Source organism: Aotus nancymaae, unplaced genomic scaffold (assembly GCF_030222135.1).
Source record: "Aotus nancymaae isolate 86718 unplaced genomic scaffold, 86718_ANA_hifiasm-v0.15.2.pri h1tg000040l, whole genome shotgun sequence".
Classification (NCBI taxonomy): domain Eukaryota; kingdom Metazoa; phylum Chordata; class Mammalia; order Primates; family Aotidae; genus Aotus; species Aotus nancymaae.
The window spans coordinates 130,938,713-130,960,395 of record NW_026988454.1 but is presented as its reverse complement, the minus strand read 5'-3'; the positions used below and the strand labels follow the sequence as shown (position 1 = coordinate 130,960,395).

General features: G+C 50.6%; 2 protein-coding genes across 25 annotated transcripts; one reads left to right on the top strand and one right to left on the bottom strand.

Moving 5' to 3' along the window:
• Positions 1–107: 107 nt before the first annotated feature.
• Positions 108–14,850, bottom strand: BAG6 (BAG cochaperone 6). 24 transcript variants are annotated; one of them, XM_012436655.2, is made up of 26 exons: positions 14,594–14,850; positions 13,869–13,989; positions 11,022–11,139; positions 10,711–10,907; positions 10,425–10,478; positions 10,191–10,265; positions 8,215–8,453; positions 7,571–7,700; positions 6,181–6,378; positions 5,718–5,970; positions 5,285–5,362; positions 5,067–5,174; positions 4,842–4,954; positions 4,650–4,737; positions 3,885–4,168; positions 3,176–3,467; positions 2,839–3,008; positions 2,603–2,656; positions 2,386–2,488; positions 2,170–2,294; positions 1,858–2,004; positions 1,708–1,767; positions 1,448–1,591; positions 1,259–1,366; positions 587–733; positions 108–306 (listed from the first exon to the last, which is right to left on the bottom strand). In XM_012436655.2, the coding sequence occupies exons 2-26, from the start codon at positions 13,974–13,976 to the stop codon at positions 211–213; spliced, it is 3,489 nt and encodes a 1,162-aa protein (XP_012292078.1). In that variant the 5' UTR covers positions 13,977–13,989; positions 14,594–14,850; the 3' UTR covers positions 108–210. The 24 variants fall into 24 exon arrangements, with proteins under 24 accessions (XP_012292078.1, XP_012292079.1, XP_012292075.1 ...); XM_012436656.3 differs by having other exon boundaries at positions 14,617–14,850; XM_012436652.2 differs by lacking the exon at positions 14,594–14,850 and adding an exon at positions 14,456–14,584.
• A 3,964-nt stretch (positions 14,851–18,814) lies between these two features.
• On the top strand, positions 18,815–21,653 carry APOM (apolipoprotein M). Its single transcript, XM_012436665.2, has 6 exons — positions 18,815–19,045; positions 19,436–19,590; positions 19,882–19,955; positions 20,046–20,144; positions 20,290–20,388; positions 21,510–21,653. The coding sequence occupies exons 1-6, from the start codon at positions 18,932–18,934 to the stop codon at positions 21,533–21,535; spliced, it is 567 nt and encodes a 188-aa protein (XP_012292088.1). The 5' UTR covers positions 18,815–18,931; the 3' UTR covers positions 21,536–21,653.
• The last annotated feature ends 30 nt before the right edge of the window (positions 21,654–21,683 follow it).

The following is a 21,683-nucleotide window of genomic DNA, read 5'->3' as shown; positions in this document are numbered from 1 at the left end:
GCTCATGGGGAGATACTACAAGCTTTCTGGTACTCCAAGGGAGTATTAATTTGAAAAACAAGTTCACACAAGATTAAGGGACTTACACTCTTAATCAGCAGACGACGTAGAGAGAAAGCAGCCAGAAAAATCCGACTTTTATTTCTTAAATACTGTGAAGGAAGAGGGGGGAAACGGTCTCCTGGTGAGAAAGGGCCACAGAGCAAAGAGCTAAGGATCATCAGCAAAGGCCCGGTGGGCATTGGGGAAGCGCTGGGGACTGTAGTTGGGGTCTTCCTGCAGTCGTTTTTGTATATCAGACCGGAGCTAGAGAGAAAAAGCAAGCAGGTTGGAGAAGCACTGGCCAAGTCCCTATGATCCCAGCAAGCACACAAGGCCATCCCTCAGAAGCTAACATTTCCCCCACCAAGCACACTGTCAAATAGCCCGGGGTGGCATTGCCAAGCCTTCCCAGATAGATGCCAAAGGGGAAAACAAGTGGTAGCTCCAGGCTGACCAGTTCATCACTGAAGGGATCCAGGGGAGAGGGACCCTAGCCCAACCCCTCCCACTAGACCATCCCTATTCTGCTTCAAGGTGGGGGCACCTGCTGCCTGTAGCTCTCCTGAACCTCTGGTGCCTCCAGGTCCCGGCTCAGGCTCTCGGGGCTCGTCAGGGGCCGAGCTCCGGCTGCCTTAGCTGCCCGGCTCACAGCCTCTGAGAGAAGCAGCTGGGGGCCCTCACCCTGCATCGTCTGGGGGATAGGGTTTGGGAGGGAAAAGAGGATCAACGTCAGATCCAGTGCCACCATCCGGCTCACCCTTTCCATGAGTCAACCACTGAGTCTCCATGCTAGTGGAGAGAGGGGAAATATAGTCCAGGATGTGGTCTTTACAGCTCAAATGCCTTCCTAATTCTCTGGCTCTAGCCAAAACCGAAGTGAATGTGCTCTTCAAAATGAGAGGCAGAAGGGGTCAAGCCATGTGGGATTCAGAGTTTAGGTAATCCACAAGAGGAAACCCACCTTAAAGGAAAATGGGATCTAGTAGGCACATGAGGATTAGGCAGCTGAGGAACTAACAGGATGGCTAGCAAACACTAAGGTAAAGTCCTGTATGGTTATCCAACAACCAGAAGCAAGTCTGAATCCCAGAAAAGTTGCCTCATTAAATGAGGGGAGACTGAGTAAGAAGCAGCTCCTACCAGCTCTAAATAGTCTGATTCCAGGCATGACAGGAAAACCTGGATAAAGAGAGGCTTAGGGAAGAGGAAAACCAACCTTGCGTCTCTTGGCAGGCATACCACTGAGGTAGGCATCACTCAGAGGGGGCTGCGGTTTCACCTTCCGCTGGCTCTGAATATCCTGCTGGATAATAGGGACCCATTCCTGGGGAGGAAAAGATTAGAAAGTAGTAATGCCCACGACTTTCAGCTGCCGTGACCCACTGGATCACTTCCTGACACTTACTGGGGGGACTGCAGCTGCCCAAGGTTCTGTCTCAGCTGAAGCTCCATCCTGTTCATCTCGGGAGCCCCCCTCAGGAGCAGGAGGTGGACCTCGGGACATGGCCTCTTCTGCTGTTGTTCCAGGGGCTGGGGAAGCATTCTCCCGCTGGAAGGCAGGCGGCGGGAAGAGACAGGCTTCAGAATTCTTAGCCTCCAAACCTTTCTCCCCCAGGCCTCCACTCCACATTATCTGGCCCCTCAACCACTCCCTCTCCCTAGTACCTGAGGCTCAGGGGAAGCTCTCTCTGCTCCCTGAACTTCCATTGGCTCCTCAGGAAGTGGCTGGGAAATTAAAGGAGAACAACATACTTCCTCTCAGATCTCTCCAGTTCTCTCAAGTCCCCTAACCCCGTAGCCCATCAGGTCCCTTACCTGGGGGGGATCACCGACTCTGCGAACATATCTGAGAATGGCATCAGGGCCTACAGGCATGTGCTCCAGTACCACCTGAAGCCTCAGTCCCATCATAGTGGTCAGCCAGCTCACCAAGGAGGGATTCACCCCACGAGACATACGACGCTGAGGGGCAGAAAGCAGATTTAAAACACAAAACCCTCAACCACCTTTTGGAATATATCAGATCCAGGATACAGAATGTCAGTTTAGAAAAGAAAAATGACAACTGCAGAGAATGGAAACCTTAGGAAACAAAAGGCTAAGGTCCTAGGGCTGGGTGGTGCTTACAATTCGGCCATTGATAACAGCAGCAAGCTCCATCTGCTGGCCCCCCAAGCAGTGCAGGTTCAGGGCCAGGCATTCAAACAGGCCTTGGTTACACAACTCCAGCAATCGGGCCCCAAATCCACTATCTGTGGGCAAAATATAAGGAGGGAATGCTGGCGCGTGGCAGCCCTGCACATTCAACAGGCCCCACCCGCCCCCGCCTGGCCAGCCTCCGACCTGTGCAGTGCAGCACATGAGCAGCAATGCTATTAAACTGTTCTTGGAGAAATTCCAAGTTTGTCCGGATGATGTCCACACCTGGCTGCACCTGCACCAAAGACTGAGAGACAAGACACACAAAGATCCCAAAATCAGGAATCACAAGACTGGGAGCGGAAGTGGCAGCTACTTGACCAGACCCAGGAGAGGAGGGGAATAGAGATAAGTTACTCACAAAACTCTCCCGCACATATTCTTCTAGCCCCGTGATCAATGTGTGGGTTGCCATCTGTGGGGAAACAGAACAGGTTTAGTTCAAAGCCTCAGTCCTCCCAAGACTTCCACCTTGACCCCAACAAGTCCAGGGCTTGTGTGGGGGCAAATGGAGCTTTATCTGAGAGAGAAGCAGTCAGAAATAAGGAATTGAATGTGCAAAGGAGGAGAGCTCTGGGGCCCCTGGCCTTCATTTACCCGGATGTTACTGGGTGTGGGCTCCTGACCACCCAGGTAGTGCTGGTGGAAGAAGGATCGCAGCTGGGGCTGGAGCCGTTGTAGTGGCTGGAAATGCCCATGGAGGAGCATCACTACGTCCACCATAGAGAAGTTCTGACACAGAAGAGACAGCAGGGCCCCAAAGAATCCTGGGGGACAGGGGCAGATGTTAGCTATGGCCTTTACCACCTAGCCTGCCCACCCACAACCAGATCTTCCACCTCATCCCACCTTGGCAACACCCCTAAACCAAGGGCATCTACCTTCCTCTGGCTGCCCCTTCCTGGAGCAGGCCAAAGCATCCCCTTTTGCTCACCAAGGGCCCCATCAGCTCCAGGCTCAAAGATGTTGCTGGATCCACTGAGGCGTTGTATGAAGGCAGCAATACTTTCACTGCTGCCAGCCCGAGCCCCCAAGGAGCCCAGTAGGGAGCTCAGCACACCCTGTACCACTGAGGTAAAAAACTCTGGTGACAGGCTCTCAAGACCCAGGCCTCCAGGACTCCCTGCACCACCAGAAGGGGAGCCTGGTGGGGGCATGGTCTGCTGCTCTGGGGCAGGTGGTGGGGGTGGAGGAGGTGGCGGGGGTGGAGGGGCTGTCTGTGTTGCCTGGCAAACAGAGAAGGAACAAAGAACAGAAGGTGAAGTGAGAATGCAGACAAGGAAATAATATGGCATCAAGAGGGCACAAACCAATGGTTCTGGGAATATGGGGAGTTATATTCCAATCTTCACTGCTCGAAGCAGAAGTATGGTAGTATCTAACAGAGTCAGGCGGCACAACTACCTACCTCCCCCTCTCAACAGGTTGTCAGAAAGCAGTGATACTAATTACTACACTTTTTTTTCTAAGTCTCATTTTCTTCGCCTCCAAAATGAAGGGTTCACAGTCAATGAATTCCTAGGGCCCCTTCCCCTAACATGTCACTAGGGGCTCTTAGTGGTTATATAATGGCAACAAGGTACCACTGCCTAGGTGGGCCAGGGAACAGGAAGAATGAGGTGAATAGCATGCCAGCCACTCACCTGCAAGAAGTCAGTCATGCCCTGGAGAAAGGCAGGGACACCAGGCATCGCCACAGTGATGGTGGGAGAAGCCACACCAGGCCCTCCAGCCCCTGGCCCTGCGGGCCCTAGCAGATTCCCCAGAAGCTGAGAGAACTGAAGATCAGCCGTGGAGGGTTGAGTGGGTGGAGGCTGGGCAGGCCCCCCAGGGGCAGGGCCAGCTGTGGTAGCTGTGTTGGTGGTGCCAGCACTGGCAGAAGCAGTGGCAGGGGCTGGCGGTGGAGCCATTCCTGAGGTCCCCTGAGCTGTAAGAAACCAAAAGAAGAAAGCTGGGCTGAGCATGGTGGGTCTCACCTGTAACCTAATAACTTTGGGAGGCCAAGGCAGGAGGACTGCTTGAGCCCAGGAGTTCAAGACCAGCCTAGGCCACATAGCGAGACCCCATCTCTACCAAAAAAAAAAAATTACTAGGCAAGAGCTAGTACTGCTAGCTACTCGGGAGGCTGAGGTGGGAGAATTGTTTGAGCCCAGGAGTTCTTCAAGGTTACAGTGCACTATAACTCACTCACTGGACTGCACCACTGCACTCCAGTCTGGGTGACAGAGCAAGACTCTGTCTCCTAAAAAAAAAAAAGAAGGAAGCTGAAACTTGAAGACGAACAAGACACTACAGCAGCCTCATGCCAGGAAAGCAAGAACCAAGAAAATACGTTAAGAACTGAAAAGTGCCTGTGAGCAGACTGGGAAAAGAGTTTAAAGTCTGAGTAAGGAAGGATGAAAACTTACCCACAAGGACAGGCTGCATAAGAAGCTGCCCCACAAGGCCGCTCACCATCTGGGCCAACGAGGCATTGGTACCCAGCCCAGCGCCCTGCTGGAGAGAGAGCAGGGGAACATTTCAGTCCTGCCCTTCCATGCACCACCACAGGAGTCTCTCCCCAGACTCTTCTGCACTTGAACTCCCCCACCCTTGCTCACCAGAGTCCCAGAGACTGGGGGCCCTCCGGGATGGGAAGGCCGAGCCTGTGGAGGGGTGGGCCGGGCAATCACTACCCGGGTTGGAGCTGTTGGAAAGCCTGGCACCTGCTGTCCTGTGGGTGGCAGAGGAGAGAGACCAAAAAGGGCTGACGGCCAGGCCCTTGCCAGCCAGCCACCACCATGGACTGTGCCCCACCTCCCAGGCCTCCCCTTCCAGGTCATTACCTGCGGCCGCGGAGGCAACAGCTGCCACCATGGCCTGATGAGTGATCTGGTGGGCGACGGCGTGCATGAACTCAGGGGGCAGGGAGGGCAGCTGGATGAGGGTGGAGCCTGGGGGGCGGGTCTGATGTAACCTTGAACCTGGACCCCTTCAACCCATCCATTCAGCCCTTCCCCATCTCTACCCAGAGCGCAGCCTGCTCTGATGCCCTCACTCTTACCCAGGGTTTGGCCATGACCAGGGGGTCCCAGGGGGCCAGTGGGAGCACTCGGAACACCACCAGGCTGCGTGCCAGAATCTGGGCAGGGAGACAGAGAGAGTGGCCCTGAGGTAAGTAGGGCCAAGGCCTAACTATATCCTCCTGATATCAGCCATCCTTCAGGCCCATAATCCCCCAATCAGAAAGCCTGCCTTTCCCTCCATCTAAACAGGGAGAAGGTGCTCCCTTCACCACACAAACACATCTCCAAAGACAAAGCAACCCTTCTCACCCAGCATCCACATCTGCCTACTAAAGCTTCTGCTTTGGTCCCCAGGCTAACACCAGCATGGAGCTCTCCCTTCCCCACCTTGTTCCCTCACACCTTTGCATGAACCTCCCTCATCATACTGATCCTGCTGCTCTTCGCTGCCAGCCACTGATCCTAACTCACCTTGAATGTTCATGTGCATCATGACCACGGGTTCCACACTCTGGTGGGAAATCCGGATGACCCTTGGGTGGCTGGTGGCTGGCGGGGGAGCTGGTCCTGGCGGGGGAGCCCCCTCAGTTGAGGACTCAACACTGGTAGAAGACGGAGCCACAGACGAGGCCTGCCCAGGACCAGAGGGAGGTGCCTCCGCATTGGGAGTTGGTGGGGGCCGAGTCCCATTTCCTGTCATGGTCACAGTGGTTCCCACGTTGATCTGCAAAACACGGATAGACAGGCAAAAGTGAGAAAAATACATGAGCCAAACCAAGAGCACCTCGTGACACACTTCTAAAGTATCTCCAGCCTTCATCACCATGTTTCCAAAGTCTCCTCCTTTCCTAACCTCCTTCAGGCCCAGTAGCTACTGTAGGTCACTCTACCAACACCCCTCACTCTCCCTCAGGCCAGACTCCCCCTAACCCACCTGTATGGGAATGGCTGCCTGCTGGAGCACCATGGGGGTGGTATAGTGAGACATAGGGCGGACCACATGCAGGTGTCGTGGGGGCGCACAGGCCAGATTGCAGCGCAGGTCAGACAGTGCCACAAAGGTGTTGCCCAACAATCGCAGGCTCTCCCCAACCAAGTTGATCAACCGCTGATCCTCCTCCCGGCCCTCGTGCTGCACACCCCAGCCAAACACAGAAAGGCAGAAAATATCAAGCTGGAGTCCGTTTCACTAATAAAAGCAATAATGCCTTCTGAGGATACCATGTCCTCTAAAACTTTTAAGTTATATCCTTGAAAGTTTGTATGTAAACCAAATCTCTGCAAATAAATTCTATCTTATTCACATAATAAACGTCCTATTAAAACACAATGCTCCTGAACTGTTTTATTGCAATAATTTTTTCATATCTGAAACTGTATTATTTAATATTTTGAATAAGATTTTAAAAAATAAATGGCAAAGATACAAATCTATTTAAAAAACACTACAATGAATCAGTAAGTCATTATCTACTGATCTCTTTTACTTTAAATTTTCTAAATTCATTAAGGGACATAGGATAGTGGTTACAGCAAAGATTATCACCTTCTCCGTAAGGAAGGAAAAAAATCACTTACAGGTTCAGAGGGAAACCATTTTGTTGCAACATATTATACACACACACACACACACACACACACACACACACACACACACACACATTTTTTTTTTTTTTTAGTGACGAGGTTTCACCATGTTGGCCAGTCGGGTCTTGAACTCCTGACCTCATGATCCACCTGCCTCGGCCTCCCAAAGTGCTGGGATTACAGGTGTGCGCCACCGCACCCGGCCGTCCTCTTTTTTTTTTTTAAGACAAGAGTCGAGAGCCGCGGTGGCTCGGGCCAGTTGTCCTGGCGCTTGAGGAGGCAAGGTTATGCGTTCAAGGCCAACCTGGGCAATATGAGAACCTCTCATTCATTTAAAAAAAAAAAAAAAGACAAGAGTCTCACTCTGTCACCCAGGCTGGAGTGCAGTGGTGCAATCTCAGCTTACTAGAACCTCCTCCTCCTGGGTTCAGGCAATTCTTCTGCCTCAGCCTCCCAAGTAGCTGGGATTACAGATGTACACCACCATACCTGGCTAATTTTTGTATTTTTGGTAGAGATGAGGTTTCACCATGTTGACCAGGCTGGTCTTAAACTACCAACCTCAGGTGATCCACCCACCTTGGCCTCCCAAAATGCTGGGATTACAGGCGTGAGTCACCATGCCTGGCCCTGATGCAATGTTTTTGGAGGGAGGGAAAGGGTTATCTGTAATTCAGCTGTTCTGTTTTGGGAGTACTGGGGCTGAGGAGAAGGGGCAGGGCCATCAAAGGGCTCACATTGTTATTGTAGTCTGTGGTGGCGGCAGCACCTAGAACCTCATAGTAGCGCTGCAAGAAGGGCTGGAGGCGGCTCTCCAGCCGCTGCAGCTCCTGGAGCACCTCGACATACTCCGCAGGGGAAGGATGGCTGTGGACAAACCCAAGAGGCAGTGAGCCAAAGCTTTCCTCAGATTCCCAACCTCACAGTCAACAGGGACCACATGTGCCCTCTCTCTCTCCCTTGCCTCCCAGAGCGCTAGCCCAATCCTTCTCTGGACCAGCAAAGTTTCTGTTCTTTACTCCCATCCATGAGAGGATGGGGAGAAGAAAATGAACTGTTCCCACCCTCCCCACTACAATCCTACACCTACAATGGTGAGAAACTAACTCTAAAATAGAGAATAGGCCTATGTGAACTCAGAGAATTCTGATCAGGCTCAGGAGATATCATTTGGATTTCCTTGCCACAGGGAGAGCAGTTCTTCTCAGCTGCCTGCCCTAGTGTCATTTACCTATACTGAGCTATCCCCTCCTCACCCCTCAATGCTAACCCTCCAACTAAGACCTCCAAACAATCCTTTCCTTCCTTTACAACGGTTCATTTTCTTCTCCCCGCACTTCACTTAGGATTCCCCACCCCCTAAAGATTCCCTCCATCTCACTTGGGTGCATTTGTCTCTGGGGCAGGTGTTGGGCCCGCTGGGGCTGGGCCAGAAGGGGTGAGCTCCGGGTTTTGGGCTGGGGCACGCTCCTCCACTTCTTCTGCCTCCATGGGCTCCCGAGGAGATGCTTCACTTTCAGCCGGTTCTGATGTTTGAGAGCTCAAGGCTACTGGCTCCGGGGTCACAGTTGGTGGCTGCGGGGGTGGCTGGCTGTGCTGCGGTTGGGACCCCCCTCGACACTGAAGGTGGGGAAGAGTCAGGATACCAAAGGCAGGATGAGACTACTGCAGAGGATTACTCTGCAGGAAACTGAATAGAGAAAGTGTCCTAACTAGGCTCCCTGAAGGCAGGGCTCTGCAATTGTATATCTGACTTTCTAGCAACTAGCATAAGACTAGCATAAATTAGATGAATAAGCATCTGCAATTTTTTTTTTTTTTGAGATAGAGTCTCACTCTGTCACCCAGGCTGGAGCGCAGTGGCACGATTTCAGTTCACTGCAACCTCCACTTCCCAGATTCAAGCAATTCTCTTGCCTCAGCCTTCCAAGTAGCCAGGACTACAAGCACGTGCAACCACAACCAGCTAATTTTTGTACTTTTAGTACAGACAGGGTTTCGCGACACTGGCCAGACTTGTCTGGAACTCCTGACTGCAGGTTATCTGTCTGCCATGGCCTCCCAAAGTGCTGGGATTACAGGCAGGAGCCACCACGCCTGGTCATAGCATCTGTAATACTTGTAAATCGATTTCTTTTTTTTTTTGAGACGGAGTTTCGCTCTTGTTACCCAGGCTGGAGTGCAATGGCGCGATCTCAGCTCACCACAACCTCCGCCTCCTGGGTTCAGGCAATTCTCATGCCTCAGCCTCCTGAGTAGCTGGGATTACAGGCACACGCCACCATGCCCAGCTAATTTCTTGTATTTTTAGTAGAGATGGGGTTTCACCATGTTGACCAAGATGGTCTCGATCTCTTGACCTCGTGATCCACCCACCTCGGCCTCCCAAATTGCTGGGATTACAGGCGTGAGCCACCGCGCCCGGCATAAATAGATTTCTAACAAAGAGTAGAGATTGTGGTTTCCTGGCCTCCACAAGTTAAGAGTGTGGAATCCAGGCCGGGCGCGGTGGCTCAAGCCTGTAATCCCAGCACTTTGGGAGGCTGAGGCGGGTGGATCACAAGGTCAAGAGATCGAGACCATCCTGGTCAACATGGTGAAACCCCGTCTCTACTAATACAAAAAATTAGCTGGGCATGGTGGCGCGTGCCTGTAATCCCAGCTACTCAGGAGGCTGAGGCAGGAGAATTGCCTGAACCCAGGAGGCGGAGGTTGCGGTGAGCCGAGATCGCGCCATTGCACTCCAGCCTGGGTAACAAGAGCGAAACTCCGTCTCAAAAAAAAAAAAAAAAAGAGTGTGGAATCCTTTTTTTTTCTGAGATGGAGTTTCACTCTGTCGCCCAGGCTCAAGTGCCATGATCTCGGCTTGCTGCAACCTCTGCTCCCACGTTCAAGCGATTCTCCTGCCTCAGCCTCCCAAGTAACTGAGACTATAGGCATGCAGCGCATGCCAATACACCCAGCTGATTTTTGTATTTTTAGTAGAGACGGGGTTTCACCATATTGGCCAGGCTAGTCTCAAACTCCTGACCTCGTAATCCGCCCGCCTCGACCTCCCAAAGTGCTGGGATTACAGGCATGAGCTACCGCGCCAGGCCAAGTGTGGAATCCTTTAATTGAAAAGAGATCCCATGAGACAAGTCTGAAACAAACTCCCCAGATACCAGGCACCAAGAGGACTGGCAGAAATGAGAGCACCTCACAAAGATACTTTTTCTGCCCAAAAGAATCAATACTGCAGAGAAGACTAGATTATGAAGGCCAAACCCTGTGAATGTGGCCAGTCATGCCCCAACCCTCAGGCTGAGAGAAAAGGGGGAAGGTGGGGAGAGACCCTAGCCAGCCTTGCCCACTTACCTCCATCCGGGATAGTAAGGTCTGTATATCCCTGATCATGTGCTGAGCCATCACCAGCCGTACCCGGGGCTCACTCTACAATGAGAGAAGAGTGATCAGGGTAGGTTACAGATGAAGCCATGAGTTCTACCACCTACTAAATCAGGTCCCAGCCATCTCTCAACCAGGTCTACCCCACCTCCCAGCCTCCTTCTCCCAGATCCCCTTCCCTGACCCTCCGAGGCCCCTCAATACCTGAATCGGGGCCTGTTCCATGTTGATGTGAACATCCACAGCAGAGCCGTCACTCTGGGGAAAGGGTAAGGGAAGTTGTTCTGGGAGAAGCCAACACTAAGGCCTCCACACTTCCGATTCATTCCCTGGAGCCCCGCTCTCTTTTCTCCTTAAACACAGACCAACAGCACACCACAGGGCCCCCTGAACCCAATCTAAAGATGGAAGCATCTATCTTATTAATTCCCTGCTGCTACCACAACCAAAGCTACCCACAAAGACCCTCCCATGTGGAACATAAGCTTACAGGAAGATTGAAGGTTCCAACCATGACATAGCTGTTGGCATTCCGGTCATGAACAGAAGCCCCAGGCCCCCGAGTACCAGGCGAGGGTCCCCCACCATGAGTGGCTGAGGCAGACCCCGTCCCAGAAGATGCCCCAGAAGGGAGCTGAGTCTGAGGAGGAGCCCGTTCCACCAGGTGGATAACCTTTCCCCCAACATCTGCAGAAAAACAGACACACACCGAAACATAGTATGAACAGGTAAACCCGTGGCCTCAACTCAACCCTCCAGACAGCAGCCTCAACCTCTGAACTGCCTCCCCAGTCCCCTTACTATATTCCTGGAGCTTCTTATCATCTTGCAGAACTCGTCCCTGGTAAATGAGCCGTTGTTTTTCAGATGGGATGCTGACAGAGGCAGCAATGTGCTCCTTAAACTCTTTCACATTCATCTGCAAGGAAGAGAAGGTATGCACAGGAATGGAAAGAATAGAGGAAAGAGGAAGAACAGAGACGGACAATCGACTTGTGGAGGTGAGGGGTAAAAACTGCCACAGAATCACTACCCATTTGTCTTGACTGTGAGGTAATTACTGTGCAAACCCTTAAACTGAAGTAACAGCTGTCAAAATATAGACAATAAACTTGGCTGGGCGCAGTGGCTCACGCCTGTATTCCCAGCAGTTTGAGAAGCCGAGGCAGGCAGATCACCTGAGGTCAGGAGTTCCAGACCAGCCTAACATGATGAAATCCTGTCTCTACTAAAAATACAAAAAAATTAGCTGGGTGTGGTAGCGGGCACCTGTAATCCCAGCTACTAGGGAGGCTGAGGCAAGAGAATCATTTTAACCAGGGAGGCAGAGGTTGCTGAGATTGTGCCATTGTACTCCAGCCTGGGCAACAGAGTGGGACTCCATCTCAAAAAATTAAATAAATAAATTTAATGAAGCTCAGGTTATAGGTCCATGAAAAATAACATGGATGAAAAACAAAAAAAAAACATCTGGACATTACATTCTCTGCCTGGCTCCCATGGGAATATGTGTCTAAAACATCAGTGACCCCTTCCCAAACACAAAATGATACCAGGAGTTTACTTACCAGACTCTCCTGTAATTTCCAAGATTAAAAAATGGCAAAGAAGATGGGGTCTGGAATCAGGTTAATGAAGAAAAACTAACAAAGTAGCAAAAAAGGACCCGGCACATCACACCTGTAATCCCAGCACTTGGGGGGGCCAAGGCAGGTTCGTCACCTGAGGTCAGGAGTTCAACATCAGCCTGGGCAACGTGATAAAACGCTGTCTCTACTAAAAATACAAAAATTAGCCAGGCGTGGTGGCAAGCATCTGTAATCCCATCTACTAGGGAGGCTGAGGCAAGAGAATGGCTTGAACCCAAGAGGCGGAGGATGCAGTGAGCTTAGATCACACCACTGCCCTCCAGCCTCAGCAACAAGAGTGAAACTCATCTTAAAAAAAAAAAAAAGTAGCAATAAAAACAAAAACGTTTTTCCTAACTAGAGACTTCCTCTTGGTAAAGTGTTTACATACATCTAATCACAACTCTATATATGGCTTTCTTATATCCAGCTAATTATCATATTTTAGAAAATGGACCAACTCACATGCAATTCGTCTCTATTACAGGAATAAAGACATAGATAGCTGTGTCCAACGCTTTAAGCTCAAAAGACTCAAGCTATGCCACAAAAATTAGTAATTTCCCTCAACAGTCTATCAAGGCTCTATCTCCATTATGAGTTCTGATTTCTAGCCTTTAAAAACACAGCACAGACCTGACCATTTTCTATCAGTAAGATACACTTGCTTAGGGTCCCTGTGTTGTTTCCCTTCCCAAAGGCCAGAGCCATGTCTGTCCCTTTGGGGGTGGAGGTCCACCCATGATGATGACACACAGATTCTTCCTCACTCTGTGTTTCCCTCTGCATTAAGTTCTATCCATGTGGAGGACAGAACAAAATCAGCCTCACTCACAAAATATCACAAAACGTTCTATTGGAATACAAACAAAGGGATCAATGAAAGGAAAATCTGAGAGACCGGGCGCGGTGGCTCACGCCTGTAAATCCAAGCACTTTGGAGGCCAAGGCGGGCGGATCACCTGAGGTCAGGAGTTCAAGACCAACCTGACCAACATGGTGAAACCCCGTCTTTAAAAAAAAAAAAAGAAAGAAAGAAAATCTGAGATCAGGTGTGGTGGCTCATGCCTATAATCCCAGCACTTTGGGAGGCCTAGGTGGGCAGATCACCTGAGGTCAGGAGTTTGAGACCAGTCTGGCCAACATGGTGAAACCCCATCTCTACTAAAAATACAAATATTAGCTAGGTGTGGTGGCTGTAATTCCAGCTACTTAGGAGGTGGAGGTAGAAGAAGTGCTTGAACCTGGGAGGTGGAGGTTGCAGTGAGCTGAGATCATGCCACTACACTCCAGCCTGGGAGACAGAGCAAGACTCCATGTCAAAAAAAAAAAAAAAAGGGCCAGGTGCGGTGCTCACACCTGCAATCCCAGCACTTTGGGAGAGTGAGGCAGGCCAATCACAAGGTCAGGAGTTCCACATCAGCCTGACCAATACGGTGAAACCCATCTCTACTAAAAATACAAAACTTGGGCCGGGCACGGTGGCTCACGCCTGTAATCCCAGAACTTTGGGAGGCCAAGGCGGGCGGATCACGAGGTCAAGAGATCGAGACCATCCTGGTCAACATGGTGAAACCCCGTCTCTACTAAAAATACAAAAAATTAGCTGGGCACGGTGGTGCGTGCCTGTAATCCCAGCTACTCAGGAGGCTGAGGCAGAAGAATTGCCTGAACCCGGGAGGCGGAGGTTGCGGTGAGCCGAGATCGCGCCATTGCACTCCAGCCTGGGTAATAAGAGTGAAACTCCGTCTCAAAAAAAAAAAAAAAAATACAAAAATTGGCTGATGGCAGGTGCCTGTAGTCCCAGCTACTTGGGAGAGGAAGGAGAATCACTTGAACCAGGGAGGCGGAGGTGGCAGTGAGCCGACATCGCGCCACTGCACTCCCGCCTGGGCGACAGAGGGAGAGAATCCAACCCAAAAAAAAAAAAAAGAAAACCTGATGACCACAAAATCAGGCTAAGAGGCCTAAAAGAGGAAAAACTAAAAAGGTGTGTTCCAGAACTACTAAGGTGTCTCACCTGGGCCCCCACAATAAAGGTCCGAGTTTGAGAGTCCAGGGTCTTCACCAGCACCTCCAAGCTGTCAGGCTCCTCCACAGCCGTACTGGTACTATCATTAGGCTCCATGGCCGACAGTTCTCTAAAGAAGAACGAAGGAAGAAAGGCCAGCTGTCTCCCAGAGCAGAGTGTAAGCCTCCCTAGCATTAATCCCTGCCCCAATATCTAAAAAGTTTCTCCTGTACAAACACACACATTCACACTTGCCCCCATCCCCCTTCTAATTCCGGGGCACAGGGAGAGAAACACAAAGGGCAGGAGATCGACGGCATAGGGAGCTGGAGGACAAGAGGTGGGAGGGGCTCCACGATGCCAATCACGATAAGGGGGGAGCCAGTCAGATTAGGAAAGAAGCATGAGACCAGAGACCAGTGTCATCACCGGTCACGACAGGACAAACGCCCCAGGGGTCAGAAAATCCTGGGACAAGGCGAAAGCGGGGGTCGCGCCACACTCTGCGGAGAAACTGGTTTCGCGCACGCGCGCCACGCCCGTCGAACCCTTCTAACTCACTACAGACCCAAAACGGCACTCACGGGGCGCCGTACCGGCTAGCTGACTTCCCCCGTCTACTGCCTTCCCACGGTTTTCCAGCAGAACGGCACAACTAACCTACAGCCAAACACACACACACACACACACACCCCCAACGACCCCGCGGCTCCGCCCCCGACTTCCCCACAGACCGTCACTTCCGGTGTCCCCCAACCTGCCACCGACGGCCACTTCCGTTTCCACGATAGTATTCGGGGATCTCAAGGCGATACTTCCGGCTCCCCCCAGGTCCCCAAGCTTTACTTTTGTGGGGCACGACGAGAAAGTCTGCAGCCCCAGTGAGTTTCTGAGGGCGAGTAGGGCCGGGGCCGGCCTAGGTGGGAGGGAGCCGAGCACCCCGAGGAGCCGCCGCCGCCGTCGCCCAGGGGACCGTACTACGCCTGCGTGCGTTGCACTACGTATGCGTACACACTGAAGCACCGCCCCGCCCCCCTCCGTCGGCGCTCGCTTCTCCTGTGCGAGCACTTGAGCGCTGGAAGATTGAGGCGGCTACCGTAAATGCCTGAAAAACCATAGCCAGATGGGAGTCTACCACTGCCTCGAGAGGGGCTTTGGACGGTCGTATGGACCCTGGAATTTGGAGATGGGGATTATGCTACATTAATCTATGTTTAAATCTTGGCAGGCTGAGAATTTCAGGCGGCACTGTCCTAGCCAGCTAAAACTCTTCCCGACCCTATAGCCCTCGCTGCGCCCTTCTTTCTCTGCCACCGGAAGTTACTCTTTCAGTAGGCGTTTGGGGGCGGCAAGGGTGTATTTGGTTCTTGGTTTGTTGGTTGGTTGGGCTAGATATCGGTTCGGCCGGGTGGGCGTTTTGCGGGCTGTGGATGTCACGTTCGTCGGCGGTGTGCGGCCAAGGGGATGACAGGTTTTAGGAAAACTAAACATGCTGCTAACTTGCAGGACTTTTGTCAAGAAAAGAGGCGCCTCCGAGTTTGAGAATTGGGAGCAAATGGAGTCCGAGTGGACCAAAAGACAAGAACCTGACCGTGGGGAATTGAAAGGCCGGCCAACGTGCTTCCGAAGGCGGGGGTGGAGGCATTACCGCCTCTCTGTGCCCTCTTCTTTTAAGCTTTCCTAAGAAAAGGGCGTAGGCCTCGCAAAACTGCGAGTCCTCCAGAAAGCACATCGTTGCTGGGGTGCCCAGCCTTTCTGGGATTCATAGTTTATATCCAGGTTCTGGTTATATTTTAATTAAGAGTTCTGGCCGGGCGCGGTGGCTCAAGCCTGTAATCCCAGCACTTTGGGAGGCCGAGGCGGGTGGATCACGAGGTCAAGAGATCGAGACCATCCTGGTCGACATGGTGAAACCCCGTCTCTACTAATACAAAAAATTAGCTGGGCACGGTGGCGCGTGCCTGTAATCCCAGCTACTCAGGAGGCTGAGGCAGGAGAATTGCCTGAACCCAGGAGGCGGAGGTTGCGGTGAGCCGAGATCGCGCCATTGCACTCCAGCCTGGGTATCAAGAGCGAAACTCCGTCTCAAAAAAAAAAAAAAAAAAAAAAAGTTCTAATAAGCAGCTGTTTAATAAGCACTTCTGCCAGCCCATATACTAAGGGTTTTGTGTATTGTCTTATCTTAAACAGCCTTTTAACATAATCGTTTAACATTTTATAGGTGAGTACACTTAGACGAACTAAGTGGCAGAACTGACAAATCCAGGCCTACAGGAGTCCAGATCGAGCACTTGTACTTTACTGCCCCAATAAAAAATTGTTGTTACATTTTAGCTTATTTATTATGTACACACACATATATATGTGTTTTTTTTTTCTTTCTTTCTTTTCTTTTTTGGAGACAGAGTTTTGCGCTGTCGCCCAGGCTGAAGTGCAGTGGCGTGGTCTTGGCTCACTGCAGCCTCCGCCTCCTAGGTTCAAGCAGTTCTTCCGCCTCAGCCTCACGAGTAGCTGGGACTACAGGCTCCTGCCACCACGCCCAGCTAATTTTTGTATTTTTAGTAGAGACAGGGTTTCACCATGTTGGCCAGGATGGTCTTGATCTCTTGACTTCATGATCTGCCCGCCTTGGCCTCCCAAAGTGCTGGAATTACAGGCGTGAGCCACCACATCCAGCCTGTTTTTTTTGGAGAGGGTCTGGCTTTGTCTCCCAGACTGGAGTGCAGTGGCACAATCACAGCTCACTGCAGCCTCTGCCTCCTGAGCCCAACCGATCCTCCCATTTCAGTCTCCCAAATAGTAAAGACCACAGATGCATGCCACCACACCCTGTTAATTTTATTTTTCTGGAGATGGAGCCTCGCTGTGTTGCCCAGCCTGGTCTTGAACACTTGGCCTTAAGCAATCCTCCCACCTTGACTTTCCACAGTGCTGGGATTACAAGTGTGAACTACCGTGCCTAGCCACATTTTAGCTTTTTATTATAAAAATTTTCAAACATTACACCAAAATAGAGTAGTATAATGAACTCTAATATACGGGTCACCCAAATTTTGTTTTTAACAAAAACACAAGCCTCATCCCTCAGGGCAAATTTTTTGTAGCAGTCCATGGGATATAAATAATCTATCAAGCTAGGCATGGTGGCTCATGCCTGTAATCCCAACACTTTAGGAGGCTGAGGCGGGCTGATTGCTTGAGCCCAGGAGTTTAATACCAGCCTGTACAACATGGTGAAACCCTGTCTCTACGAAAAATTAGACAGATGTGATGGCGTGTGCCCATAGTTCCTACTCCAGAATCATCTGAGCCCGGGAAGTCAAGATCATAGTGAGCCGTAATCGTGCCTGGGCGACAGAGTGAGACGCTGTCTTAAAAATAAGTAGGGCTGGTCCGATGGTGGCAGGTATCAGAACTTATTAACAGTGTCACTAAAGTTGGTATACAACCCCCCCAACTGCTAAATTTGACTGGCTAAAAAAAATAAATAAGTAGGCTGTGTGCAGTGGCTCACACCTATAATCCCAGCACTTTGGGAGGTTGAGGCAGGCAGATCATGAGGTCAGGAATTTGAGACCAGTCTGGCCAACATGATGAAACCTCATCTCTACTAAAAATACAAAAATGTGCCTGGCATGGTGGCAGGTGCCAGTAATGCCAGGTACTCAGGAGGCTGAGGCAGAGAACTGCTTGAACCCGGGAGGTGGAGGTTGCGGTGAGCCTGCACTCCAGCCTGGGCAACAGATCGAGACTCTGTCTCAAATAAATAAATAAATACATAATTATCAAGGAAGCCCCACATCTCAGAGTGTTAACTGCTCCAGTCACTTGGTGCTGTCGAATGACAGCCTGTTTGGCAATTCTTACCATTATTTGAGAACTTAACTACCCACCAGAAACTAAGTGCTTTGCAAACATTACTATGAATTGTAGCAAATACATACTTTGGACTTACCATGCGCAGTCTTTGCTAAGGGCTTTATGGGCATTATTTCATTTAATCCTTTGAGATTGATGATTTTCCAGTTTTACAGATGAAAAAACAGACATAGTAGTTAGGGGTTGGTGGGTTTTTTTGTTTTTGTTTTTGTCTTTTTGGTTTTGGTTTGGAGACAAAGTCTCACTGTGTCACCCAAGCTGGAGTGCAGTGGCACAATCAGGGCTCACTACAGCCTCCACATCCTGGGCTCAAGCAATCATCTCACCTCAGCCTCCCTAGTAGCTGGGACTACAGGCATGTGCCACTACATCTGGCTAATTTTTTGTAGAGACAGAGTTTTGCAATGTAGCCCAGGCTGGTCTCGAACTCCTGGGCTCAAGCGATCTCTCCACCTTGGCCTCTCAAAGTGCTGAGATTACAGGCATGAGCTACCATGCCCCACCGTAGTTAGGGTTTGGACATGTTCTGCCTGACACCAACATCTATCCTCTTTAACAGCCAGATTACATAGCCTCTTTGTAGTAATAAATGTTGAGTGACTGAACATATTTATGTCAGTGAACATTGCCAGGGTATACATATTTTTCCAATTATAAACTAGAGAGCAATCCACTGTGCCCCAGCACCTGCATCATACCTGCTCTAAAGCACTTATCAGGTTGTATTGCAGTGATTTGTCTACACAGCTAGTTTTCCCTATACTGACTTATGTCCCTGGGGATTAGCCATGTCTTGGGAAACACCTGGAACTCAAAAACAGTTTGCTAAGTGAATGAATGAGAGGCCCAATCAAACTACTTCTCTTCAGTGCCATACAGTGCAGCTCACATACAGGCTCACATACGAATTCAAAGACCACAGGCTTCTACCTGGACAGCTCAGCTCTCCTCATAACTCCTGAGAAACCCTGGACATGCCAGGGTGTCCTGTTGAGTGATGGCATCCAGAAGAGGGGGAGGATGTTCCAAACACTAAGTAATCCAGGTTTGGGTTGGAAAACAAGGTTGAAGTTATTCATTAGCAGGTGAAAGGGTCAAGGGTCGAGTGCAAGGGAAAAGCAGAGTGGAGTGAGCAGCCAGTAGGGAAGAGAGCAGTTAAGGCACACAGAGCACCAGCTCCCTCCTGCCTGAAGATGTTCTACCAAATTTGGGTAGCTTTGCTCTACCTCTATGGTATTATCCTTAACTCCATCTACCAGTGCCCTGAGCACAGTCAACTGACAACTCTGGGCGTGGATGGGACGGAGGTATGGACTGAGATTGCGGGAAGCCCATGGTGGAAGCTCTGAGGTACTTGGGTGGATGGCCTAGGATGACTGGAAGCCATCCTGGGAAAGGAAGGGAGGAAGAGGGTGTGAGTGTTGTGATAATGAAAGCAAGAAGAAAAATATCAGTACTGTGGCCATCAATGCAGAGGCATGGCAGAATTGGAGGATGGGGTGGTTACCCAGGTTGATTGGAGAGGGGCAAAGAGGAAAAGTCATTTAATGACTCTTTGTCATGGATCCAATCCCAGTTGGAAGGAGAAAGGCAGCCAACACCTCTACCCCTAAGTCTTGCTGTCCTGACTGATGAAGAGGTTGGACCTGTCCTGTGCTGGAACCCACCCTCTTTCGCTCCCCTCATTGTCTCTCCAGCTCCCAGAGGTCCACCTAGGCCAGTGGTACTTTATTGCAGGGGCGGCTCCCACCAAGAAGGAGTTGGCAACTTTTGACCCTGTGGACAACATTGTCTTCAACATGGCTGCTGGCTCTGCCCCAATGCAGCTCCACCTTCGTGCTACCATCCGCATGTGAGTGGTGAGGTGGCAGAAGCATCAGTGGATTCAGTCTCTGCCCAAAGTGTGACAACCCACCCACCAAGAGCTGGGCTCTTAGCTGATATATCCATTATTCTTGACCCATGGAATTCAATGGCTGTATTAATTGTCCTCTGGAGAGAGATGGGCCTAACCAATGCTTAGTAGCTTGAAACTCAAGGAGAGCTGGGCTTCAATAAAGAATAAGATGGAGTAAACAGAAGCTGGTACACTGTAGTTGGGGTGATGCTCATTCTTTCCTCCTTGCCACCATGACCTCTGCAGGAAAGACGGGAGCTGTGTGCCCCGGAAATGGATCTACCACCTGACTGAAGGGAGCACAGATCTCAGAACTGAAGGTTGGTTCTTCCCAGCCCTCACCCTTCCCATGTCCCCTGAGCTTGGTTCTGCACCTCTGTTCTCATGCTTCTCCGCACCTACCTTGACAGGCCGCCCTGACATGAAGACTGAGCTCTTCTCCAGCTCATGCCCAGGTGGAATCATGCTGAACGAGACAGGCCAGGGTTACCAGCGCTTTCTCCTCTACAGTGAGTGGGGATGCAAGGCAGGAAGGTTTGGAGGGAAACAATGGAGGGTGGAGAACTCCTCACTCTGGGCCCTATGACATCCTCCCAGGAAGAGCTAGGTGCTTCCAGAGGTTTTGATTGGCCTGGCCCCATCTTGCCCTTCCAGATCGCTCACCTTATCCTCCCAAAAAGTGTGTGGAAGAATTCAAGTCCCTGACTTCCTGCCTGGACTCCAGAGCCTTCTTAGTGACTCCCAGGAATCAAGGTAAGGGGTTAAAGTCTCACAGAAGAGGCTTAGGACTCACCAAGTCTTCCGGAGTTACAGGGTGAAAGAGGCTTGTGCAATGTCACTAGAGCCATGTGGCTAAGAGTTGTGATGTCAACAATGTATAATGTGAAAACTTTTCTTTTGAATATTTCTTTTAATAATTCTATAGTATTAACACTATTTTTAAAATAAATCTTTTTCTTTTACAAAAAAAAAAAAAAAAAAAAAGAGTTGTGATGTCACCTGAGGGAGCCAGGATGGGTTCTGAGCTACTTAAAAGAGAGGTTTTTGAGACCAGCCTGGCTAACATGGTGAAACCCCATCTCCACTAAAAAAAAAAAAAGACAGAGAGAGGTTTGCCAGGCACAGTGGCTCATGCCTGTAATCCCAGCACTTTGGGAGGTTGAGGCAGGCAGATCATGAAGTCAAGAGATCGAGACCATCCCAGCCAACATGCTGAATCCCCGTCTCTACTAAAAATACAAAAACTAGCTGGGTGTGGTGGTGTGCACCTATAGTCCCAGCTACTCCAGAGGCTGAGACAGAAGAATTGCTTGAACCCTGGAGGCAGAGGTTGCAGTGAGCTGAGATCGCGCCACTGCACTCCAGCCTGGCGACAGAGCAAGACTCCGTCTCAAAGAAAAAAAAAAAAAGAGGTTTCTGGGGCCGGGCGCGGTGGCTCACGGCTGTAATCCCAGCACTTTGGGAGGCCGAGGCGGGTGGATCACGAGGTCAAGAGATCGAGACCATCCTAATCAACATGGTGAAACCCCGTCTCTACTAAAAATACAAGAAATTAGCTGGGCATGGTGGCGTGTGCCTGTAATCCCAGCTACTCAGGAGGCTGAGGCATGAGAATTGCCTGAACCCAGGAGGCGGAGGTTGCGGTGAGCCGAGATCGCGCCATTGCACTCCTGCCTGGGTAACAAGAGCGAAACTCCGTCTCCAAAAAAAAAAAAAAAAAAGAGGTTTCTGAGTTTGCACTAAATAAAGGGGGCAGAGGGTCAGACGTGGAGGGAAAAGGGCCTTAGAGAAGGAACACATCCCCCTCCCCCACCCCATTATTATCAACTTTGCTTTTCTCCCTGGACTTCTTTTCTGTCCTCTTCCCATCACAGAGCCCTGTGAACTGTCCAATAACTGACCTGTAACTTCATCTAAGTCCCCAGACGGGTACAATGGGAGCTGAGTTGTTGGAGGGAGAAGCTGCTGGAGACTTCCAACTCCCATTTAAGATAATAAAGATGATTTTTTAATCCTCATTCTGGGGTTTGTCTCCAGACGTCATTCCC